Source organism: Poeciliopsis prolifica, unplaced genomic scaffold (assembly GCF_027474105.1).
Source record: "Poeciliopsis prolifica strain line A6 unplaced genomic scaffold, Auburn_PproV2 SCAFFOLD016, whole genome shotgun sequence".
Lineage (NCBI taxonomy): Eukaryota > Metazoa > Chordata > Actinopteri > Cyprinodontiformes > Poeciliidae > Poeciliopsis > Poeciliopsis prolifica.
The window spans coordinates 5,175,136-5,198,458 of record NW_026562391.1 but is presented as its reverse complement, the minus strand read 5'-3'; the positions used below and the strand labels follow the sequence as shown (position 1 = coordinate 5,198,458).

Sequence of the window (23,323 nt, the reverse complement as noted above, 5' to 3'; positions counted from 1 at the left end):
ACTTTTACCAGGAGCCCTTCAAATTCGGTGATAAACCAGCTCTCACCTCCCGCGCCAAACACAAAAACCCCCTCAGTGTTTTCATTTCACCTGAACGAAGCAAGCTCTTTTTCCACAAGGCTGACAGAAACACGACTCAGCCGAGTGTGCAGCCGGGCCCACATGCGCTCCGTCTACCTGGAGACAAGCCTCACATTTCACAGCTGCTAAACAGGAAACTCAGGAGAAACAAATGAGCCCAGATGAAAAAGAAAAACATTTGTTTTCAGTCACTGTATTCATCAAAAGAAAACACATCTTTCACTCCTGGGTGAGGTGACCAAGCCCACATAAACTGATCTGATGAAAGTCTGCGAAAGAAACTTGATGTGGCGACGTATCCATCATCTGAGAAAAAAAAAATGAAGTTGGAAAATAATCTTTATAAAAAAAAAGACATATATACACCTACAGGATTGAGAGATGACAGACAGACCATACACTGGATACAATTACATAATTAACTTTAAACTAAAAATAATCACCTCAGAGAGTTTTATATCAAGGTTGTTTTTCCCTCATAAACAGTTGTAATTAGTGCCAAAACACACACAGCTGTGTGTGTATGTGTGTGTGTGTGTGTCAACACTTCCAGGTTAGTTTGTTAAAGAGAAATGACGGTAAAAGCAGGGATTTCTCATTAGCTGTTGTCAGGTTTTAATCACTTCGCGGCGTCTTCAACTCAATCACCTTATTGTTCTTCGCTTCATCACAAATAAAAGTAGAAAATACTTCCAAGAACCAGAGGTTTGTTTCTTTTGACATTCACTCCACTCCACATTTTCAAGAGCAAAAAAAACCTAAAAATCAACAAAAGTCACTTGAATCAAAACGGCTCAGAACCACCATCACCAGGGAAAGCCTAAAATGTCACGAACTGGGATTATATGAACAGCAGGAGAAATACTTTTTGTTCCCCTGTCAGTAACAGTCCAGCTGATTGCATTCAGACACGTCCAGAACCACAGAAGAAGAAAGCGTGGACAGGGGGTTGGACTGCTGCGCCCGGGTCAGCCGGCGAGGCGTCCGTCGGTTTTCCACCGCTCGGTTTACGGACGAAGGAAATGGAAAGAACCACTGAGTGCTTGTCTGATCTGTGTGGGATGGCTGCATGTGTGTGTGTGTGTTTGAGTGTGTGTGTACGGTCCACATGCATATGAAGGTTCAGGAGATGGTGGAGAACTCTTTGAGCAGCACGTCCTGACTCAGCGTGTTCAGAGAGACGTTCTTCCTCACGTTCAGACTGATGGAGCGCACCTGCAGACAGAAACGGTTGTCACCGGAGAGGAAACACACTCCCACCGAGCCGAGGACACACACACACACACACACACACACACACACACACACACACACACACACACACACACACACACACACACACACACACACACACACACACACACACACACACACACACACACACACACACACACAGCCTTCTATGCTCCAAAAGCTAAATAAACTATTCCAATAAAAGGCCGTGGGCAGCAACAAGCAGCTTGTTTGTTTCTCGAACGCATTTCCGACTTGGAATTTTGAAAAATCTTTTAAATAAATATGTCATTTCTACATTTCTACCAAATGGCGCTTCAAACATTCATAAAGACTCCTTCGTGTTCATAACAGATGTTATATCATGTTTATGACAGTATCATGTCAGTCTTATGCACACCCCTTCAAATAAGGTGTTACCAAAAGTTCTTACATTTTAACTGTAAAAGAAAGTTAATCTGATCTTATTAGTTTAAAAAAAAAACAAAAAACGTCACACTGGACATTTGACCAAAAAAAACACACCCAACAACAACAAAAGACGATACGCCTCCCTGGTGGGTTATTGATCTCTTAAATTAATTGGATGGTCTCAGAGTGACCAAAGTAGCTAAATATGATATTAATTACAGAGCAGGGATTCAAACTCGCTTAAGTGTGACTGCCTAAGGAAAAAAACTACATCGATTTACAAAAATTCAACATGACACTGTCATTATGGTTGCTGTAAAATCAACAGGCTGCGGACAGACAGAGTGATGCGTGGAAGGATGGACGGACGGAACAGCAGACAAATGGGATGGTTAGAAAGACGGGTGGAAAGATTAATAACAGGCGGGGCGGACGGGAGAAACTGAAGAGCGATGGATAGCGGGGCCGGTTGAGGGGAGAGACGAATCCACCAACGCATCCATCCGGTCTCTCACCAGCTCCTTGAAGAACGCAGCTTCTTTTGGCTGCTCTGAATATCTCTCAAACTGGTCCAGACCGTCCTGCAGCTTCAGGGTCAGAGTGTCGTAGTTGGAGCGGACCACCTCCAAAACCTAAACGGGCGAAAAACAAAAAAAAAATAAAAATAATGGTGACGATAGCAAGAGAAATACGGGTCATGAAAACAAACCGCTGGGGTATACGATTAAAATAAATTCCCGTGTCTCAGGGTGACACGGTGGAACAGAGAGAGGAAATGTAAATTATTGATGAGTTTTTAAATACTTTACTGCATTATTTTATTCATGAAGGATCATGTGGAAAGATGCAGACGCCCCCCACCAACCAGGCAACTAACTGTTATTAACAGACAGTAATCCTGCCCAGATTAATCATACAATCTCTCTGCACTTCAATTGCATTTCATAGTTTCTATTAATTCTCAATTTTTGACATAAATTATTTGTTGCTGCTTTTTTTAATCGCCAAATATCGACATGAGGATCAGCATCAAGGTGCTTCACATGAGGAAAACATTAGACTGTCACAGTAAAATAAAGAAATGAATGGATTGGTTAATCCTCATCTAACCAGCAATCCTAATGAATGAGAAGCTGAAAATAATCTGGCTGCTGTTAGAGGTCAAAGGGCAGTGCAGCTTTAAATCTATTATTATGCAGATGAAAGTTGTTTTTTTTTCAGTTCTTTTGCAGGCAATTTCTATTAAATATGCTTTTTGTATCTTCTTATCCTACCACGGTATAAATCATGTTTATTTTTTTTTTCTTTGTATAAAGGCGACTTGTGTAGATTGTTGAGTTCGTAAAACACTTTGGATCCTGTTTAATCCCTCGTTTCACTAGCGGGCGTCTGAAGAGGTTTTGATGAGAACAGGTGACTCGACTCTTAAAAAATGTATTTTGTTGATTCATTTTTTTTGATGCACTTACATGAATAATTAATCCAAAGAGACCTCAGACAAATACATACAAGCTGAACGTTCAAAGTCCCTTCTGCCTGTTCTCGTGTTTTGGGCCCAGCCGACCTTCGGATTCAGTGTCTTTTTAACAGATATGAACACTTGTCTGTTATTTATTCAATTTAAAAGCCATTAAATGTTGTTTTTTTTTAAATTCACAGCGAGTGCCTAATAGTTCCTGTTCTGCTTGCTGTTTCTCTTTCAGCCTCTCTGGAAGTGCGCCGTTAAAATATTCATGGCCACACATCTTCGATTCCTTATTCGGCCTGCTCTTTTGCCCCGCTGCCTCACTGCTACACGTGTGCAAAAAAAAACAAACAAACAAACAAAAGCATAACGATTTGTACTGCAAAGTTTGACCTCCGACCACTAATGGGGAAAAACTGAAGAAAGAAAAACTAAGCAAGAAAAAAAAATTCGCAACAGGTTTCATTTCTGTTTGAATTCATGAATAAATAATAATTCACAGAAAACACAGTGAAGCCGTTTGATCTTGTGTGATGTGAATCCAGTGTTTATGCGCGTTTTAGCATCAGCACTAGATTTATTGTTGGTCCACTAAAATTTTCTTTTAACACTCAAGTATTTTTAAAAGCCAGTACGATTTTTCCTTTACTTATGTACAAATGTTAACGTGATGCTTTCACTTTTACTAGAGTACACGTTCGTCTGTTTATTTGTACTTTTACTTAAGTACATTGTTTGAGTACTATCTCAACCACGGACTATTCAATTCAGTAAATTGTACGACCGGTCAACTCCATTCTTCCCTTTAGTGTTTTTAATTTCTTTACAAATGCCACATGGACCAAAGGAGCTGTTCTTTCGTCACATTACTAACAAAAACCGTGCAGAAGATCGCCGTACGTTTCATTCTGGGGAAAAATGAAATATCTGAGAAAGCTTTGTGGGTGCCGCTGCAAAAGCCAAATCAAGAAAACATCCTCTAAAAATGAAATGACAGGAACTAGAGAGGCCTGACTGCTGATATTGAAAATAAAGATTTACCAATATGTTGCATATCTCAAAAGTGCAAACGGAAAGAGGTCGTAAGAAATCCGTTTAGAAACCTTTACTCATTTCAATGTGTTGCATTTTCTGATTTAATGCTGTATTTCTGGCTTCTTCACAATCATTCATTCTTCATTTATTTATTACTTTTCACATTTTTCACCTTACAGCACTTTCTGAACTAGATATATTTTTTTATCTTTTTAACTGAACATCTTTTTATATGTGCAGTCGAGGACATTGTGTGGCTTAAAGGATCAAACTGGGATAAATTTCCCTTCATGACCCTTTTTAAAATTATGCACCAGCGTTCACCATTGTTCAGTAAAACCTGCGTGCTGACACAAGGGTCAGCATGAAGCAAAAAGCTTAGTCAGGAGGTTTGGACAGGGTTTTAACCTCCTTTGGCCCCTCTTTGAGTTTCTAAATTCATCTACAGTACAGGATGCTGTAACCGGCTGCTAAAAGCGCAGCAAGGGTTTCGTTAGGTTGGAGGCTTTCATCAATATTTCAGTTGATTTTTCTGGTTTTCTTTTGTTTTTGATACAGTAAATATAACAGAAAAGCCCAAAAGATGTATTACATTTTGTACTGCAATGTATTTTTTGTTTTATATCTTCAGATAAAATCCATTAAATCAAATAGTAAACATATTTTGAATATATTCAGAAAACATATTCTGCTATATTGGACCACAACAACAGACCATAGAAACAAGAGTCACAGATGTTTAATGTGTTTCTGGTTGGATTCAATGAAAACATGCAGACAGTGAGGAGCGTATATGCAGCCAGTGCACTGAAAAAGTATTTACTCCCCTCACAGATTTCATGAAATGTTTTCAGATCAAACTGATTTTAATCGCAGACAAGTTTGCATATCTGGTAATGAGTGTTTTCCATCACTGTGGATTGAAATCTGCTCCACTTTTCTTTAGATAGAGCACCATTTTTCAGCACCTTTAAGCCCAGACTTTGACTAGGCCGCTCCAAAAGCTCAGCTTTGTTTTGCCATCCAGTGACGCATCTGATCACTGCAAAAACCCCAAAATCTCACCATTAAGTACTTTTGATATCGTATTAATGCAAATGTCTTAGCAACACTTGAAATAAGAAAAAAAAACAAAACGCATCACAAGTAAGTTTTCAGCAAGAAACAGGAGCTTGTTTTAATTAAATAATTATTTAAAATTGGTGAAAAAGTCACAGTTCTACTGAGAGATTATTTCACTTGCAACATGGAAAAATGTCTTGTTATATGTAATATAATCCGGAAAATATAGATAAAAAAAAAAATTATATTAAGGAGTCATTGACTCAAACAAAGCTCTTATAATTTGCTGAAAAGTTACGTGTAAGTTACTCTTATCTTATGTCAAGTGCACCAAGAAATGGTCACTCGAAACTAAACCAAAAATTCTTGATAAGATTTAGTGTTCTTGATCAGTCTCCTGGTTATTGTTGAATCATCAACTCTGACCTTAACTGAGACAGGCGGGGCTTTAGGAAAAAACAAAAAGCAATACAATTCATAAATTATTTTTGTAACACCTCAAAAATGAACTAATGTAAAGCAAACAAACAAAAGCAGCCTAAGGTTTGATAAGTTATGTATTAGCGGGGATGAATGTGATGTGGAGAAACGTTTGCGAGCTCAAGCCCAGGACAAGTTCTGCTGTTCTCCCCATTGTTGTGAATAAATCCAGCAGATAAAAGCACAGAGGTAATTAGAGCGCATAATGACCAAATCCATTACTCTCCTATCAGGTGGGAATAAAAAGGAAGTCTCCAGGCGGCGCTTTCCATCCTCACAGTTTTCGCATAAATGATAAATGTCTGCAGTCGGGCCCAAATAATGCGCGCCGCCTTCTTATACTCTTCAAACAGTAATTAAGAAACACATTAGCGCTTGAGAAGATGTCCAGCTGCGTCTTTTTAATTACTTTTTCTCACTTCTAGTGAATCTCAAAGCCAGAGGGACAATGTGAAATGTAACTATTTGCGAGAAGTGTGGGAAGAGATGCTTTAAACGTATTAAATCTTATTTTTAGATTTGCCTTAAATGTCCTGTGATAGATGTCTCATCGTCGTCTCATAGTCATCACAAACAGAGTTGTGATGACTATGTGCATTTCTGGCACCCAACTGTTGCTAATTCTAAATATATAGACTTTTTTTTTTACAATAAAATGCAGAGAATCTCCATTACACGCTGTTATCAACGTTTCCTGAGTTTTGGGTTATTTAGTCTCATAGATTGGGGCTCACTTGGTCAGATTCCAGACACGTCGAAACCCAAATAATCCAAGGACGTTGCAGAGCGAACTCGTATTCGGAGTCAAAGGAATTGAAGCGTCTTTTGTTTACCTGTTCCTCTGACAGCTGGGAGATGTGGTTCACTGCGGCGTACGACTCAATCTTGGGATTAAAATGGTTGATGATGGCACTGAAAGATAAAAAAAAACAAAGAGAGGCTTGCTGAAAAGTTGGAGACAGAATATGTTAAATGTCTCCTTAATGGGAACTCGCCGCCAATTTTGTCAATGTTTGGAGCAGTGGAGAGAAGGTGGGAGACAAACGTTTTATTTGAGCTCTAACTTGCTGATCCCGACTTTCCTTTAAAAACTATGCAGTACATCTAAAATACTTAAAGTAAACAATGTAATAATTTGGCATAACATTTCCAAATATGACATATGGAAGAATATTTCACTAACATTCATTTACAAGTGTGAAAAACTGGAAGTTTCAGTTTTCCTTGAGCATGAGGAACGTCAACATAGCCAATCACTGATCTGGGCCAATTAATGGAAAATCATACCAAACTTCAAACAGGAACCCAGCAGGAATCCCAATTATCTGCTGGCATGGAAACAGATTTTAGCGGCAAGTAAATCTGGCTCTAAAATCTAAGGGATGAACGGCAGGCGATCGAGAAGCATTAAACACATCTGCTTCAGATTAACGCAAACGGGAATCTGACTGCAATCCATCATACCGGACTACTGAAGGTACGACTTTATCACTTCATCTGACGAGGATTGCCGTAAGCAACCTCCCAAAGTGTTAACATAAGAGGATAAGCTGCATTACAAAGAACTCAATTCATCAGAGACACTAGAGAATCTGCTCTAAACAGCAAATGAGTCCATCAGAGACAAAAGAGGAAATGAAGTAAGGAGGCTAGAGGACTTCTCAAGGTCGAATATACGCACATTAGGAAGCTAAAGTGCTTCCTAATCACTGACAGCCTTTGTAAAGTTGTCTAAAAAGCCAAAAATAACATTTTCGAGCACAGTAGCATAATTTAACAATAAAAACTGATTTTAATTTGAGAACATTTACAACGCTGTGAGTTTTTGCCCCTTTAAAGATTTCTCCTTGATGAAACTCCCATAAGCAGCGATTTTCCAAACTGACCTTTGAACCTAAAGCTCGCTTATTAAACCAGTTCAGATGCAAACTGAACCAGTTGAGTGATAAAAACCAGCAGCAGCAGTCAGTCAGTCCCAGCATTCCCTACTGTCTCTGTGAGCCTGAGCGAGTCAACAGAGAATCACAAATGTAAATTCGGAGAAATTGCTCTTCGGCATCAGCTAACAGTCTGAAGAATAAACTGCTTAGAAGCTCAAATACAAGTTGACTGAATAATCATAGCTGGGAGATTAAATGGCTTATCCTGTGTTAGTCTGGAGTGGATAATTTTTCAAATATATTAGCGTGACAGAACCGGAGAGATTTTTCTGCCACTGTAAAACGTCTGTGAGCACAAAGAGACGACAGAGGAGAGAACTAATGGAGGCCAAATTGAATCAGTTCCTTCATTTGAGTTCATTTGGTCGACTAACTGAACTCTTTATAACCTCCTCCGCTTTCATTATTTTATTTTGTCAAATGGTCTTTTCAGGTTCTGGGTCGAAGCATTTCAGTCAACTCGTCGTTCTCTGAAAAAGCAAAAGTATTCATGCCAATTCAACTTCTTGCCCTTTCGTCACGTCACAAGCTCAAACTTGCAGGTACTTAGATTTAAAAGAATAAATCCTCTCAAACTAACGCATCGTTGTAGGAGGAAGGAAAAAGATGCAGATATAGTCACAGCTGCACTGTTTCAGGGTTTGTCTCCACCACCTCTGCTCATCTTCACAAATTGGCTGGAAAGCCTCCGTGAGCGTCTGTTTTCCTGACAGATTATAAATTGGGTTTAGTTCTGGACCGTCTAAAATAGGAAATTTTAAAAAAGTACATTGAAGATGCAGTCCGATCCGAGCCTCAAGTCAACTGGACATATTATTTTAACGAAAGTTTAATTACTTTTGTTTTTGTACCACTATTTGAATAAACTGTGTGACTTTTTTCCATTTTTAGATTTTGTTCTATTATTGTAGGGTCAGTCAAATCATTTGTGATGTGTGACTGATGGGAGCTGCGTGCCTATTTACTGTGCTATGAACTGCGCTAATGAAGATCTGTACTTTATTTCCTCACGTTCCTCAACGCAGTAAACTATCTACCCCTATACCAGAATTTTGTACATACTCGTTTAGTTTTCTCCTTTCTGTATGTTCTGTAGGCTTATTAAACGTCCCGACCGTTAAGCCAATCGTTTTGGCCCGATCCCGTCTGAATTTTGGTTCAGGTTCGGGTAGGCGGGTTTGCTTCCAGGGCTGCAAAATACTTAACTTCATCGGCCGTTCCTTCAACCCTAACCAGCTTCCCTGTCCCTGCTGAAGAAAAGCATCCCTAAAGCTCGACACTGTCCTGTGGGAGCGTCGTGTACAGGGTGATCCAGTGTTCATTCGAGTGGACGAGCGTCCTTACCGAACGTTGACGAGGGCGTGCGTGACTTTGCTGGCTGCCTCCTTCCACTGTCCTGTGTTGGTGGATACTCTCAAAACTGGAGGGAAGAGAAGAAAGAAAACATGATCTGATGGCTTCTTCCCTTTTCTGTAAATTAGCCCATAATTCATGTCCCGCTTTTTTAAAAAGAGACAGTGGAGCATGTTTCCAGGTTCTGCTCTGCTCCGCTGTCTATGAAAAGGTTTTCAAGCGTACCCATACAGTAGAGGTTGTCAAAGACTTGGTGCATTCGGACAATTTCATAATACAGTTCATCATAGCTGTTGGATGTGGGCAGGAATGTGTCTCCGTAGGTTATGAACATGTTGAACAAGTTTACCACCTGGAAAAGGAGACAAGATTCAGGGAAATCACATATGAAGCACACGAAATTAGGATTTGTAAGAAAAACAAAACTTATACTGAAGAACCATCTTGTTCTCCAGATGTCACCATAACAGCGGTGGGAACTCTGCCACTAGCGCACCACCGGCAGAACAAATTATTTGTTTAGCGCTTTTGCTAACGTTCAGCACATCCAGCTTCTCCTGAATTAATCTTTCTGGATAAATTCTAAAGCACTAATAGTTTGACATCCGTGTTGAAGTTTTGCTTATCGACTTAAGAATTCAGGTAGTTAGATGTTTATATTCATGCTCTTATTTTGAAATGAGTGAAGACTGTTTACACAGCAGTTCTGTTTCCTTTCTCTTTTTGCCCCAATAACTTCATTTCATAAAAGAAACTCATGGGAATAAAATAAAACGCGGACACAAGAGAACAAGACATTGTCATAAACACAACATTTAAAGGAATTATGAAAGGTGTAAATTATGTCAAAATTAAACTGATCCTTGAAGGTTATAATATTTATATGGTTTGAAATGAAGTTTTTAGCATCAGCTACTGCAAAAGACCGTGTTGGTATAGCATAACTAATGATTCTTATTAGCTCTTAGGGGTTATTGCAACCAACTTTGTTAGCTAGCAGTGCCCCATGCATGCATACGGCAAACTTCAACGTCAACGCAACAAGCACTGGCTGGTCCACAGATCTCCCATCGCCGCTTTTCGTGTGTGGCCGCATTTCTCACCAGCAAGGCCAGGTGAAAGATGTTGTGCTTGGCCAGTAGTGTTGTTTCATTTGACAGCAGGAACTTCAGCAGGTTGATGAGAGCTGCGTAGAGAGAAAGACATGCCAGCATTAAAGGAATAATGAGGAGTATTGTCTCCCAGCAGAGGCAGATAGCAGCAGCCTCTCAGTGGGCATCTTCATTAAGGAGGATAATGAAACTCAGGAGGGGGGGTGAGGAACCTCTCAACACCAAATCGAGGACGTCTGCAAGCTTTTACCAAGGAAAACAAAACCCATCACGGCACCTAAAACGAGCGCCTGCTCAGAACAAACGGCGACGTAAGCTGACACAACAGCACACTGAAGGAAGATAAAAGCATCCGGTGTTTTAATTCGGCTATTTTTCGTCTCCGGGTTTATTTTCCGTTAAGCCGTTATCGCCGGCGAGAGAGGCGAGCCTGTGTTACTCGGGGAATTAATGTGATTATTGGTCCGATTAGAGAAATCTGTATTCCAATGAGACGTGATGAAGCCATTACAAAGCTGAAATGTTACCCTATTGTGTGTTGACCCAGCTAAAAGTAAGGCCTCCAGGATGGATGGATCTCTCTTCAGAGAGTCATTGTCCAACCTGAACAATGCAATACGTCTTCAAAGCAGCAATCGCATCGCGTTAAGAAGAAAATGGGCTTATTCTGCCAAAACAGAACGAAGTTCAGAGGCAGCATAATAAATATATCCATGTGGTCTGATCACTAAAGTCTCAAGACTGTTATAATATTGTGGTTCAGTACACTGTGTGTGTTTGTGTAGTAATCAGCTTGAATGAAAAATGACAGCGATTCTTTAAATCACTTTAAACAAAAAATTGTAGATGTACAATTTCACATTTTTTGCAACACTAATTGTCACAAATGCTTGTTTGTGACAATTATCCCGTTCAAAAATGCAGTATGATATAAAATGATCAGCCAGTTTAGAGGCTGATCAGTGTCATTGACCCGCCTGTCAAAACCTCATAAATCTGTCTTTTTCTAATCAGCCTCAGCACCGTGCTAAACAACAACACTGCTTTAGTTCAACAAAACAAAACACACACAGCTAAACGTGAAGGGAGGTAAGTTTACCTGACCAAAGCTCTCTCCAGGTGTAGTGTAGTCTGATTCTGCATTTCTTCTGGTAACATAGCAGTTTGTGAATGATCTGGACACAGCGCCTTCAAAAGAAAGTCATGATTTCAAGAAAACATAATGATAGACAAATCACAACAATATCCTTGTTTTTGAATGCGTGCTTACAAGTATAGATCCATAGGGAAATCTTTCATCATATGAGTGACGATAAACTCCACCATAAGATCTACATGCAAGAGCAGGGGCGGAAAAAAATCAAGACTGTTAGAAAAAAATAACTTCGTTTAACATCAAAAGCAACAAGTTTGAGTTTAGTTCAGTAAAAACAGTCAAATAAAACAGTTCTTTTAAAGGAAATTGTCGAACTGTTTGAAAAAAGGTAGACGGATAATAAGAAATGAAGCTAAACCATAATGACTACACTAGACAATGTGTGGCTAACAAAAGCAAGGCATCAAAAATCATTGAGTTGGGGAAAGAAAAAAATCAATTTTCTTTATTTGCTTGAATCTGCAGTAATACATATATTGCAGCAAGATATCTATGTTTTAAATGATTAAAAGGTTATTTTCAAACTAGATGGAAGATGACGGTTGAATAATGTTTACCTAGAACAGCACAAACCAGCGGGCGTGAAGGGATGTTTTTACCCGGCGCTTTCTTCCGGTGTCTCATTGGCTGAAAAAAAAAAATAAATAAAATCACGTTAAATGCTTTATCTTTGCAGATTCACACACTCTAACGTAAAACCGACCCAACAGCACTGAAAAGTTGATTTTACATCTTAAAGTCGCATAAAAACGACTCAAACGAGCAGAAGCGGTTGCGCATCCCAAACTTACCATCCGGTGGAGGCTGACTCTGAAGTTTATGTTGTCGTCATGAAGAAAGGCGTCGGCGTACTGGTCCTGCGGTGAAACCAGACAAACACAGACGCGTTCAGACGTTTGGAGAATACGGACGGATGTGAAGCTCACAGCAGAGGGGAAGCTCCCACCTCAGCGATGCACGTGAGGATGATCAGGCACAGTCTGGCGCTGTTGAGTCGATGCTCATCTGTGAATACACAAACGCCTCTTAATGACAAAAATGATTCCGAGACAACTTTGATTCGGACACTGTTGGCGTGCCTTAAACCTTCCCGTCTATCATGACCTTAGTCTGATCTGTTAGAGGATTCTCAGGAGAGCACACACACACTGTGGTACGATAAAGTCAGTTTCTATTTCTAGTCTATAAAAGGACTGGATCTAAGATGGGTTCTGGCTCTGAACCAGACTGAATCACTCTGAAAGGCTTATTATCTGCCTCTCCCGTCCGCAACAATTAAACACAGTATGACTATTTAAAAGAAAGCGACAGTGCAGATAATCAGACAGGAGAAAGAAGAATGACTTGAGGCAAAGAAAAGAGAACGATGTCAGGTTCTCTGTTTACCTTTAGTATCCTGCATTACAATAGAGGCATACTTGAGGAAGGTAATGAGAAGGTTGCTGGTCTGCAGGTTGGGATCCAAGGGCAGCTCCGGGTTATTCATCACTGCACAATAAGCAGAAAATTAAACTTTAGTTTAATATAAATATGCAAAAAGAGAAAATATGTGCAGCCAATAGAAAGGAGTTTTTTTCTGCGAAAAGAACTAAGCTTGTTTATCTGGCTTAGTTAGATAAACAAGCCACCGTAGTTATTACACCACCGGGTCCAAACAGGGATCTACTGTTCCCAACCAAACACTCGTTCTTAGCCAACTGCTTGTCCAGAAGTACAATAGAGAAGTCTGGACTTTTTCAGGACACGTGATCACAAACACACGTGTGCCTGCCTGAGTCTGGTTTAACTGGAAGCTTCCATGAAATGGCGGGAAGATGCATATCTGTGTTTGAAGCTGAACGTAAATATTTCATACAGGGAAAGGAAAATGGAGGGAGAGCCGGGCAGAGAAAGGAGCAGCTTTTAACAGTAAGACGGCGTGTGTGTCGGAAATGACCTGCTTTTCAACATGCTGGCGGCAAGAAACTGCTTCCACAAAACCTGGAGTGACAGTCGTCTATTGTTTTCTGGAAAAAATGAACTATACAATGTAATTGTGTGGTTTTTACTTCATAACTTTTGTTGCATAATAAACTTCAACCTGTACAGCATGTAGGTATTTTATTTTGACGCTGTGAAAGGTAGGTGTACTTAGTGGGGCTGTGAGAGCTATGAGTCAACTCATCGACTCTTTAAGATGTAATAAAAACGCAGTCGATAACATAAAAATGTTTTTTTCGACATATTTGCTAACTGTCCCGACAGCATAAAATGAGACGCGTAATCTATTAAAAATATTAGCTCCTCTGTGTCCTCCCTGTGCTCCTACTGCCATCTACAGAAACACAACACAATGTCAACGGCAACCAATCAGAGCCAGGGGGCGGGTCTTAGCGCTGTCAATCATTTTCATGTGCATGCTGCTGCAGTTTTAAGTAAGAAAAAAAACTTTTTAAGATAATTTCAGGGAACTTTTCACCATTTAATGCCGGATAAGCACTTTTTAAATTCTACCTCTCAGAACAGAAACACCGTCACAGCTCGTGTCACTCTGTGTGAGTCTCTTACCATCTAGGGAGGGCGGTGTCGTGCCGAGTGATGTTGTTGGTGTGGTCGGTGTGGTTGGAGTGGTGGGTGTGACTGCGATGTCGATCTCAGGATGGCTCTGTTGAGAAACACAAAGATTCCCTAATGTGAAAGGCAGCAACAGTTGAAGCCAGACCAGAAAGAAGATTTGCTGTGATAAATAGGGAGCTCGAAACCTTCGAAATTATTTACTATTCATGTTCTCCTTCCGCTCCCAACGTAGTAAGAATCAATGCAAAAATGTTCCTTCACCTGTGCCAGCACTGTGATGAAGTTTCTGTTCAGGTGGACCGCCTCGTAAAGTGCCAGCAGAATTGCCTCGTTTGTCCTGAAAGTTGGAAAGGGAAATGTTTCAAAATGAACACAATTAATTATTAAATGAAAACGAGGCTTTTTTTTTTGGTCCAGGTAATTCTGGCTAAAACAGAAGTTAAGACTCCCTGCAGGTTAAATCAATTTTATCGATTAATCACATTTAATTCTCTGGATATATTTTCCCACTAGTGGACTCCATAGTCCAGACTGAAGTTTGACCAACCAAGAACAACCATCTTGTTTGAGGAGTGTTTTTCACAGCTTCTATTTACTTTGACTTTGAATTAGGGTTAACGCACAGAAGGAATGAATGAAATAAAAGCATTTTTTGTAAAGATATTTTCTGGCATTTTTAATTTCTTTAAGGAAAACAAAAATAATAAAACAGCAGATGAAAATCCATGTATTTCATAACTGCATATTTGTTTATTTCTATGGGTATTTTTAAGCTTCACAATGAGAGCAAACGTAAACATGGTGCCTCAAACTAAACACCGAACTTACTGTACAGAGAGTTTCTCATCAACGTCTGCTATAAACATGCTGCCCACCTGTGGAGAAAAAGATAACAGCATAAGCAAACTAGGTATTTTTTAAAAAATGGTTTATTTTAAAACCATGAGATAAAAGTGGGACCTACCATACTAGTGAGAGTTGAGAAGAACCCGCCCTGGTTCTCTTCCTCTTTATCTTTGTACTGTCTAAAATAAAAAAAACAACCAATGGAAAGTGGGAAATTATACATCTGTAAACAAAAAAGGAGAGAGCCACATAACAGCACAGAGTTCGATGTTTACAATCAGACACACATCCACAGAAAATGCTCCAACATATTATCTACGGGCTGCAAAACGAGCAGCTCCATAAAGCCACCATCCATCACTCTGACGCGTCTGTCTTTGAAAGCAGGCGGACCGAACCTTCTTCACAAGCAGCATTTTAATTCCCCCTCATCTGGAAAAACATCACAGACCACCAGAGCAAACTGCCAGATATAAATAACTTGGATTGTTTTTGTCCTTCGTCAGAGCAGAAATAGAAACATTGATGACACCAGCAGCCTCATCACACACACACACACACACACACACACACACACACACACACAGCTATTACAACCCAGTTTGATTCGTGTGAAGAAACGTAAAGATCTCACCTGTTATATTCTGTCAGAGCTTGATGAAGGACCACGCCCATGCCCTGGGAATAACATACAATGAGCCGTTCAGAGATGACACGTGTAACTATCTACTGGACAAAAAGGTCGCCTGCTGCACCAGATCTGCTTCTCACCATCGTTCTCTAATGAAGAGACAGTGAGCAACAGCATACTTACATCAAGTGTCGGCTCATCGTCCACAATGGAGAGTTTCACAATGTACGGATTCACAGACTGAAGCAATCAGAGAAAAACACAGAAATTACACTTAGGCTGATTTTACACTTGGAGTATCAAAAACAGCAGACCTGAAGAAATAAGGAACATTTTAAAAAGTCGTATCCTCTATATTAAGTATGTGTATTGTATGTTGATACTTGCATTACCATTGGTCAATGTGCTACGGTGTCAAAGTGAGTGTATCTTCACAAGTGCAGACGAAACAACTGCATAGTGTGGCATAGAATTATATGTAGCAGTGCTATATTGTCACTGCTATATCATTTGTGCTTAAATAGATTCAGTGGCATAGGATTCAGGTTTATAAAGTTCTAACATTACTAACCTAATGCCAGCTCAAAACTATGAATTGCTTGAACTGGCTATGAGTCTGTTAGAGCTGGCAGCAGGGCGTATTTCCTTGTTCTTTTTTTCAATTAAAGCAACTAGATCATGTCAGAAAAATCCAATCACAAAACTTTTTGTTTGCATTACAATAACTTTAAACCATAGAAGTTACATGATCTGCTGTGGCTTAGAAATCAGTTTTTAAAACTGTGGTGTAGCTTAACTAATTCAATTCAATTCAAATTCATAAATACTTTATTTTTCCCAAAGGGAAATTAAATGTTGTCCTAATTTATATAATCTAAATTGTCTTGAAAGAGTCTTTGTGAATAATAATCCTCTGGGCAAAAAGGATTCATACATTAATGACAAAGAATAATTTGCTTTTAGGATCCTTTGAAACAAAAAGACTTGGTTACATTTGTTTATTAATTTTGAATAAAAAAGAAACTCTTATGCTCTTATTGTCCATCTCATTTTCCATTAAATCTATACTTATTCCATTTCATTTTTTAGTTGGGTTTTTATGATCATTGTGGGCATCAGATGTTGTTCTTATTCTGCATCTTGAACACTATAGCACAGATATAAATGTTATGTTCACCTCGTATTTTCTGTAGTTGACCAGAAGCGCCAGAAGGACCACAGCATCATAGCCATGCTGCCCTCTGCTGGACGGATCCGACAGAATCTGAGACCATAAGAAGTTAAAGCATCACTTCACAAAAGAGCACAAACTGTTTTAAAAACAACATGTAAAATATCCCTACAGAAGAAAAACACTTACTTGTAGAATAGCTTCAAAAATACTGTTGATCATCACATATTCCAGAATTGTGTTCTGGCTTATATTATCTGTTACCTGGAAATGTAATTGTTCCACATTTATGAGTCATGTTTAAACAGCATGAGAAGCAAATATTTAAGCGCATTACAGTAAAATATTTTCTTTTCTTTTTTTTTTCTTTTACATTCTGTCTATTCTTCTCACCGTCACCAAACACAGTAACAATTTTAGGCAAAGGCTCTTGAGGCTCTCTGAACTGTCTCCACAAAGTAGGCTGTCCAGTCTCTCCATCAGGTCCTGAAAGAGACACAAACTACGTGAATCAACTCAAACAGAACAGCTTCAGTCAGGCTATGCTCTTTTCTTTTTTTTAAATCCCCATGCACTTTATTTATTGCACATATGGCTTCTTTTTTTAAAGGTGATTTATCACACACCTTCATCCTCTGCTCCGCCTTGTCAAAGCCCATGAGCATGTTAATAATGTCGAAGCCGGATGCAGACTTGTTCTTCTGATGAACCCCTCGGAAAAGTGCGCAGAGCGTCTGGCAAGATAAGCAGAGATCAGAGATTGCTGCAAGATGTGAAAACCTTCCTGCATAAATACACAGGAAAGGACAATGTGACTGGATTAAGTCGCTTTATTCTTTAAAGCAAATTTTTATAGTACTGGATGTTCTACAAATAGGTTTCTTTTGTATTTTGCAGCACTTTTTATGTCTTTTGTTGTATTTACACTTTCTTTTCGCAATGCAAGTGTTCATATATTTAAAAAAATACTTAAAGCATGTAATCTTCTGCCTAATCAGCATTCGGATTTGATGATTGCAAGCATCCCTGCATGAGTTCAGGGTGTCTGCAGGTTTCAGAGTCAAATTTAAGATGCTTTAAGATCTGTTCAATGCCACCGTGAATGACATTTAAGACAGGAAAAAAAAAGCAATAAATAAAGGGAACGGTTGGAGGATTCTGCTGTATTACAATCAAGCGCAGCAAAAACAAAGGCATTTCTGCCTCTTTGTGTTTCTCACACTCTACAGCCTATAGACCAAGATTAAAAGTTTATGCTTTTTTTTTACACAAAATGCGCTCGCCCTCATATGGATGTGAGTCAATGATGAAAACAAACATCCTGCAGCCAACAGATGATAAAATTCCACTTATCCATGATAGACACACACAAAAAAAGCAGATAGCAAGAATGTGTTAGTAGCTGCTTTTGCGTAAGTACAGATTGAATGGAGAAGTCCCGCAAGATAAGTAGGCCTGCCACAACACTTATGACCTCTGATTAATGCAGTTAAGGCCATTTTTTTAGTGAATTCAAGAGTTTGATTTTAGATACATAAAATCCAGACTTTTTAAGGATGCATGGACATCCTGCAGTTACCTGAAGGGCATTGACTACTTTGATCTGGTGCTCCTCTCCGAGAGCCTGGACGCAGTGGTGAAACAGGGAGTTGATGTTGTCTTGGATACGTTGCACTTCCTCCCCATTTACACTCTCCAATTTGGACTCCAGGTACTCCAAGTTTACCTGAAACCGAAGAACGTAGCAAACTGGAGCAAAAAATAATTTCACAATAAAATCCTTTAAAAAAAAAAAAAAAAAAAAACAAGTCGTTTAATCTTTAAATACAGCAAAGCTGAGTATTTGGGCAAATTATGCAGATGTCGCCACCTGGCAGATTGATACAGTCATGCTCCAGTTCAATTTGATTTGAGTGAATCAGCACTTCCTCTTTTAGCTTGAACACGGGAACAGATTTTTGCAAATGTCTTTTGTCTGTGAGTCATTGCAGCTGCTTCTGGCAGCAGTTTTTCTCTCAAAACTACTATTTTCAGTCCACGTCACGATCACGCCAAGCAGGTCAGATGACAAATTTCCAATCAGGTCTGCAGACATTTCCACTGGAGTGCGTTTTCTCTACCTTCATGAGAAACAGCTCGTCCCAGAAGCGAGGGTTATTTTTAGTCGGGTCTTCTTTCTAAAAAAGCATAGAAAGGACGCAGTTGTCAGCACGGGGACATTTACTCCTTTCTGAAAACATCCACCACTTCTTACCACCCGCTGCAGCACTCACAGCAAAAATCTCGTCGTACATCAGAACCACCTTCTCTTTCAAAGGTTTTTTAGAGGATGACGTCCTCCTCAGCAGCCCTGCTTTCTTCTCAACTTGAGACATGACTAAGTCTGCAAAGAGAGCGGAAACGGAGCTAGCATGCAAAACAGTGTGCAAAATCAGGAGGCATACAAAAACAAGCCGTCATTTACAAACGCTTAAATTGGAATATATAATTAAAATGTGCTAGCAGCAGCTCCTTTTTGTAGCAAAAATGGTTCTTGGGGCAGCAGGTAGAGGCTGCGAATTATTTTGGATCTCTGTATCTTGATCAAGTCATTCAATCTCGTTAGCGACACTTGTTTCCGATTAGTTCTCAGTATACAGAAATTATTGCAGGAAACGTTTGACCCGGGATTTATGTCACTGACTGTGCTGCCAAATGACAAATAGTGGCTGGAAGCAATCACCATTTACAGTCATTCCACACCCACTTACGCTTCGTTTTTACTGACCTCTCCCACAGAATCAGAAACATGGACGACCAAAGGCATGAAAAAAAGATTTATCTCATAACTCAACACAGCTGCACCACAACAGAGGAATACCAACACTCTAAAAGTTGCAAAGAATCTCTAAAACAAAGTGTCTGTGAATGTCCAATGTTTTGTTATTTTACTGACTGTTTCAATGCCCTCACACATCTGATTCTTTTCTGTTTATGGTTTGTTTATGTTTATGGTTTCTGGAAAATATACCTAAAACAACACAGACAGAAATATTTTAGGAGCTGTACTGCTACTAATGGAATTAGTTGTTTTAAGAGCCTATTTTCTAAAATAATAAAGCTCATATGGGAAGATTAGACAAATATTAACAGAAATTAGTGTAATGTAAACAATGCAATGACTCAGCAACAGGTAAATAACCTGTCATTGGTTACATTTCCAGAAATATTTTCCCATTTGTCTCACTTCACTCATTATTATCACAAACTATCAGTAAAGACGAACTATGGCAAAGCACAGAAACCACCTTCTCAGAACTTAATGCCCCAAGTCAATGTTTTACTGACTTAATCATTCACACCAGCACAAGAGCACTTACTCAGCTGCTCTGTTAGCAGAGCACTACTGGACAGAAGTTGGGAGACTGCACACTTAGCTAAGTGACAAAACTTTTGACCAGCGATCGGCTGAAACTGGCTGCTGCTGCTGATGAAGTCGATATTGATCAGTCCTAGTCGGAATCAGCTGCTAGCTACCCCACCTAGCGTTAGCTTGATGAGCAAGCTCTCCACTGAACTAGTCCGTGTTCTTAAAACTGCAAAAAGCGACACCGTGACCATCGTGTGCTTTCATCCTGCAGAAAAACATCATTAAGCCCCAATATGCGAGCCCGCTAAATGACCAACTGTGAGCTCAACCGGGCCTTTTATTTGCAGATGTTTCGCAGCTTTGGGCTAACGCTAATCTAGCTGATGCCCCTCATTATTTATGTTAGCTACCACTGATTTAAGTGTTTCGAGCTAAGTGACAAAACGCCTGCGTAGTTACTGGTTAAATGTCCGTGTGTTACCATCTATATTTGTTCATTTCCACGTACGTACCTCAGTCAAACAGTCAAATGCCAATGCTAATGTAGTTCATGAATTCCTGTGGCAGCAGTTAGCTGTTAGCGCCCTGTTAGCATCCTGTTGCTCTCCAGGGTCTTAACGCCCGACAGGGTTTGTTTCCGTGTATTTCCTTGAGATTCTCTGTTACTTAACGTTTCCTTTTAATTAACCAGAAATCCTTTTTTGTTGTTTCTTTTTTTCCTTGACTCTTTATCACAAACGGGAGACCTTTGAACTGCTCAAAACAACTGAAGAGGAAAACAAAGCAATCAGACATTACTGTAAGAAAAAAAAAAGTGCAAATAGGATTTGCACCAAATTGGATTCACAGATGTGCAGTAAACAAAATGGAAAAGTGCTCACAGAATGAAATGTGATGCAGAATTGTCTTTGCTCAGCTAAGAATTTCCTTTTAATTTGTGAAACAAAGAAACATGTCATATGTTACACTCCCTCAATATGCGCGTATATCATATTTCAAAAATATCATTTGAAAATAGCCTTAAACATGCTTTTATTACATGCATTTCTGTATAATTTTTTTTATTGGCCTGATGTAATGTCTAAAAATGCTGCGTTTTTATTATCCGTTAGCAGGCACCTTTCATAATGAACTGAGGTATCAGCTTGAAAACAGTCCACATGTGAAGTGAATTACTTAAATAAAGTTTTCAGTAATATTGTAATTTATTGAATGTGACTGTACTTCACCATACATAGGTTTGTATGTGTGTGTAAGGACTGCCAGCAGGTTGAATGTTCTTGCTTTCTTGTTGCAAAAGTTGGATTTGAGGTGACGAGTTAGGTCAAATTTGCAATACTTGACCAAATATAAAATATGTGTGGAAAAAAAAAAACTTTAACTCAATATATTCTTATGGCAGGATCATTTTATTTAAATCTCAAATTTATGAGAGTTTGGAGCAGTTCCTAATTAAGAATGGAGGACTTTCTATTTTCGCTGCGTGTCAGACATGACATAAAAACTCATTTCTTTCAGCCACACTGGCCAGAAGCCGGACAAAGCCTTGTCGAAGCTCCACTTTAAAGGAAAAGCTGATGTGCAGGCTCTTCATCACATGCTGAAGATGTAATCACCATGACAAAGCCACTGTGATAATGACTCCCCGAGTCTAAACGTGCTCACTTACTCTTCATCGGCTCAATTAGAGGCGTTTGTCACTCTTTGTTCCAAAATCAATGATCGCCTCCTCGGTTTTATTGACGCTGACCAGCAGTTTATTCTCCGTGCGCCACTCTGGCAAGACTGTTGACTTCCTCCCCCCATGAAACCTTATCATTGTTTTGCCAGGTGATCAATAACTGTTCAGAGGACACTAGCGTCCCCTCGGTGTCTGGCTGTGGAGTTTTCTGGGAGAAAGGAACTAAAGACTTAGATAAAGAAAAACTATTTGGGATTTGCTGAAGGTGGCATGTTCAGATTGCCTGGAGAAGTGAAGTGGATCTGGTGTTAGGAGTGGTTGACTTGATTTCCCTTTTTGTGTTTTGTTTATTTTGCCTTTCATGTTTGACTGGTAGTACTGGTTCTGGTTTTGCCCGTTCTTCTTTTCAGGAATGTTCTCAACGATTTCCTTTGTGGTTTTTGCTTTGGTGATGTTTGATCATTTCGTCTCCAGGAGTTGACATCATCCATCATCATCCATTCAATGTTTGCTTTTTGAAGGGAGGATCTGCTGATTCTCTTCAGCCAGGAATCCAAGGAAGTCTTGGATTCCTTCCAGCCTCTTCTGGGTCTGCCTGCGGGTATCGTTCTAGTGAGACATACTCTCCGAAAGGGAAGGGGAGGTTAGTAAATGTCCTCCAGATAAATTGCTTGACTTGATCTGAAATTCTGGAGTGGCATAAACAACAGTCTCAATATTCTCCGCAGCAAGCAGAGGGTACCGACTCCCCATCGACTGCACAGCCATGAAACTCTTTTCGGGTTCTTTTATTTGTTTTATCTGTTGCCCTCTTTCTAATGCCACCCTGGGCAACTGTCCGCTTGGCCCATACCAAAAATGACCATTGCCCAGGAGGCGTCATGATCAACATGAACTGTAATCTGCTGCTGGTGTCTTCTCATCTTAGCTTTTATTTGTTTGAGGACTGAAAGGAGGCGTTGATTGACAGGTGCAGCCAGCAGAGATCTGAGGGGCTCAGCTGTGCAACCTGAAGCCAGTTTGCTAACTGGATTGACGATGAGCTTTGACAGCTAGCAATGGTGCAAAATTGTTTTAAAAAAAAAATAGTAGTATGTTGTGTGGTTGCTGTATATTAAATAGGGAGTGTGATCATGCACAGATACCGTATACTTGGAACAGGGTCCATATTCATTCATGCTTGGAGAAATTCAAAACATTGTCAAAAAATATGCTGAGTGTAGTTAAAAAAAAAATAAAGCTTTTCTGTTGCACTTCTATTGTTTTAGAATGTCAGAAAAATTGCAATTAAAAACAAAATATTTTATTAATGGAGGAAATTTGACCAAACTGGCCTCCACCTGGTTGTGCTGCTCTCTGCAGCAACACACAAAATCCTACTAGAGCCGTTCAGAAATAAAATATCCACAGCACTTTACAGTTCCCTCCAGTTTTATCACCGCCTTTGCTAAGGAAGCACACCAACGCAATAGAATATATCACTATTAAGTATTTGTTGCAGTTTTCTGACATTTTTCCTCTTCAATCATCCATCTCACTTTGTTGTTTTAAAACACATCTGTCCAAAACGCAAATATGTTGAGAAACCTTTTAGCTTCTTCCCCTTATAAAAATCAACATATCTGCCTTATCTGAATTATGTTTGATTCTCTTACCCACTTTTAAGGGTAGTAGTGACAAAGGAGCTCCTCTTTTACACCAACACTTAAATTGGAATCATAAGTTACTTATTAAAAGTTAACATGATTGATAAATGCAAAA

At 39.5% G+C, this 23,323-nt stretch overlaps 1 protein-coding gene across 1 annotated transcript; it reads right to left on the bottom strand.

Moving 5' to 3' along the window:
* Positions 1-402: 402 nt before the first annotated feature.
* armh3 (armadillo like helical domain containing 3) lies at positions 403-20,480 on the bottom strand. Its single transcript, XM_055040916.1, has 26 exons — positions 20,394-20,480; positions 18,806-18,915; positions 18,653-18,709; positions 18,112-18,258; positions 17,159-17,266; positions 16,926-17,018; positions 16,722-16,796; positions 16,539-16,625; positions 15,545-15,601; positions 15,365-15,408; positions 14,849-14,909; positions 14,713-14,759; positions 14,146-14,221; positions 13,876-13,972; positions 12,715-12,816; positions 12,275-12,333; positions 12,120-12,185; positions 11,886-11,955; positions 11,443-11,503; positions 11,272-11,360; positions 10,164-10,246; positions 9,286-9,412; positions 9,052-9,127; positions 6,601-6,679; positions 2,241-2,357; positions 403-1,296 (listed from the first exon to the last, which is right to left on the bottom strand). Exons 2-26 carry the CDS (start codon positions 18,905-18,907, stop codon positions 1,204-1,206), a joined length of 2,073 nt encoding a protein of 690 aa, XP_054896891.1. The 5' UTR covers positions 18,908-18,915; positions 20,394-20,480; the 3' UTR covers positions 403-1,203.
* Positions 20,481-23,323: the final 2,843 nt, after the last annotated feature.